General features: G+C 34.3%; 1 protein-coding gene across 1 annotated transcript in view; it reads left to right on the top strand.

The window, feature by feature from the left end:
- NBEAL1 (neurobeachin like 1) overlaps positions 1 to 1,955 on the top strand; it is a 179,410-nt gene that overhangs the window by 43,332 nt on the left and 134,123 nt on the right. Inside the window, exon 6 of the mRNA XM_045296671.1 lies at positions 680 to 762. Within this exon, the coding sequence (XP_045152606.1) occupies positions 680 to 762 (83 nt within the window). The remainder of the gene's footprint in view (positions 1 to 679; positions 763 to 1,955) is intronic.

Here is a 1,955-nt window from a genome sequence, read left to right on the forward strand (position 1 = left end):
GGCATGAAAAAAAATACTGTGACTTAAAAAAAAATTTCCGTCAACCCTCTATTGGAAGCATCATTTTAATAATAGCCTTTATTCCCCACTCACCATGCCAGCATTTCTATCTAAGAGAGTCATTTTGTGTAAATTAATGTATTCTTGACGAAAACACATAAAAATTATGTTGTCCTTAGCAAGGTCTAGAAGTAATATATTCTTCAAAACTATTGACATTGCCATTTAAAAAATATAAGAAGTTCTAGCCCATACTAGATCTGTATCCTTAAGATGAAAGAAAAAAAATGGTTCTGGATTTATGTACAGAAAGTAGCAGGAGTACCTTGATTTCTGATAAATTTCACTTGCACTGAAGTAATAAGCCTTAGCTATCAAAATAGAATACTACTGAACACGGGCTTTTATAATTGGAAAATTTAAGGTCAGTTTTCTTTTAAAGTTCTTGTTAGAAGATTTAACCTGGCTGCTATGTTGGCCTTCTAAATAGTTAAAATGGGTGTCTTAATTTAAAATTCCCGTCATTGGTGAGCCTTTAAGTTACTGGCATAACTTTAAGTTTATGCCAGTCATGGAAATAAGTTCTGTACACAAATCATTAAATTATTTTGCAATTGTGTTTGTAATTTGGCAATTTCTATGTGTACATGTTATAATTTGTTATTGTTTTTAATGATAGACGAATCCTTAGTACTGTGGAAAAGAGCAGACAGAAATATAAACCAGCTTCTCTCACAGTGGAGTTCGTCCCTTTCTTTTATCGTAAGTAACACTTCTAGTTTTTTTAGTATGATTTTGACCTTTTTCTTATATTTTTACTCTGATAATTACCCTGATTTTGCTTTGTGAATTAATAAGATAAAAATTATTAGAATCTATTACTAGTATATTTGATACATTTTTGACTGAGATTACTATTTTTGGTTCAATTTCTTTTAAGAAGAGCTGAGTAAAAAACAAAAAACAGTATTCTAATGAAAATAGTTTATTTTTGAACTTGTTTTTTTAACTGAAAATTAAAAAGTTAGTATGACCTATATGGCCCTACTTTCTATTAAAGAAAAAAAAATTCCATATTTTATTAGTGAAGTTAACAGATTACAAATAATAGTAGAAACATTAAGGATACAGTATTTCTGCCTGCAGTGTCTTTTCAGCCATGCTAGCAAGCACACTTCTCTATGATCCTTGGCCTCCAATGTGGTCCATTGAGTTCTGCCTTGCTTTGGCACAGTTTCTTTCATGCTGATAAATGCCCAAAGGGCATCTCCCTCTGTAAACCAGCCTCCCTGTCCAATGACACTCAACTTTGTGATTTCTGTGGGGTGGAAAGCCTGCTGCAGTATCTGCTGCTTTGGCCACTTCTCCATGTTCCTTGCCTGACTCTTCTTTCTTGATGGTTTTAGAGTTCTCTTTTCCTGCTTCTGAGAGGGCTCACTTTATGCCCGATGGAACGGCAAACTGACCAATCCCCCTTTTAGAAGCCTCTGTTCCTTGTTTGTGTGCTTCCACTCACACATATGTTGGAACGTACAAAGACTATGGATAGAAGAGCCTTGATAAGTAATTTCAGTTCACCACAGGAATTCTTATTTGATTTTACTATTTTAGAATCTTTGCGTTTTAGTATATATTTTAGACGATGTTTTACAGTATTTATTAGAGAGACTGCTGAGATCTTGATTGGGATTGTATTGAATCCATTGGACCATTTGAGGAGAATTACTATTTTAAGCATATTGAAACTTCTGATTCATAAACATGGCCTTGGTGGTGGTGGTGGTGCTGTGCAGTCAGTTCTAGCTCCTAACGAATGACAGAAAGAATAATAGAGAAAAACGCCCAGTCGCCCGTCTTCCTAATTGTGGTGCTTCAACCTGTTGTTGCTAGCGTTGTCATCTTTTTGCTGACCTCTATTTAACCAACTACAATTTTTTTCCCAAGAACTACTTTCT

This window comes from Echinops telfairi, unplaced genomic scaffold (assembly GCF_000313985.2).
Source record: "Echinops telfairi isolate 266 unplaced genomic scaffold, ASM31398v2 ScPeMD7_3;HRSCAF=10, whole genome shotgun sequence".
Lineage (NCBI taxonomy): Eukaryota > Metazoa > Chordata > Mammalia > Afrosoricida > Tenrecidae > Echinops > Echinops telfairi.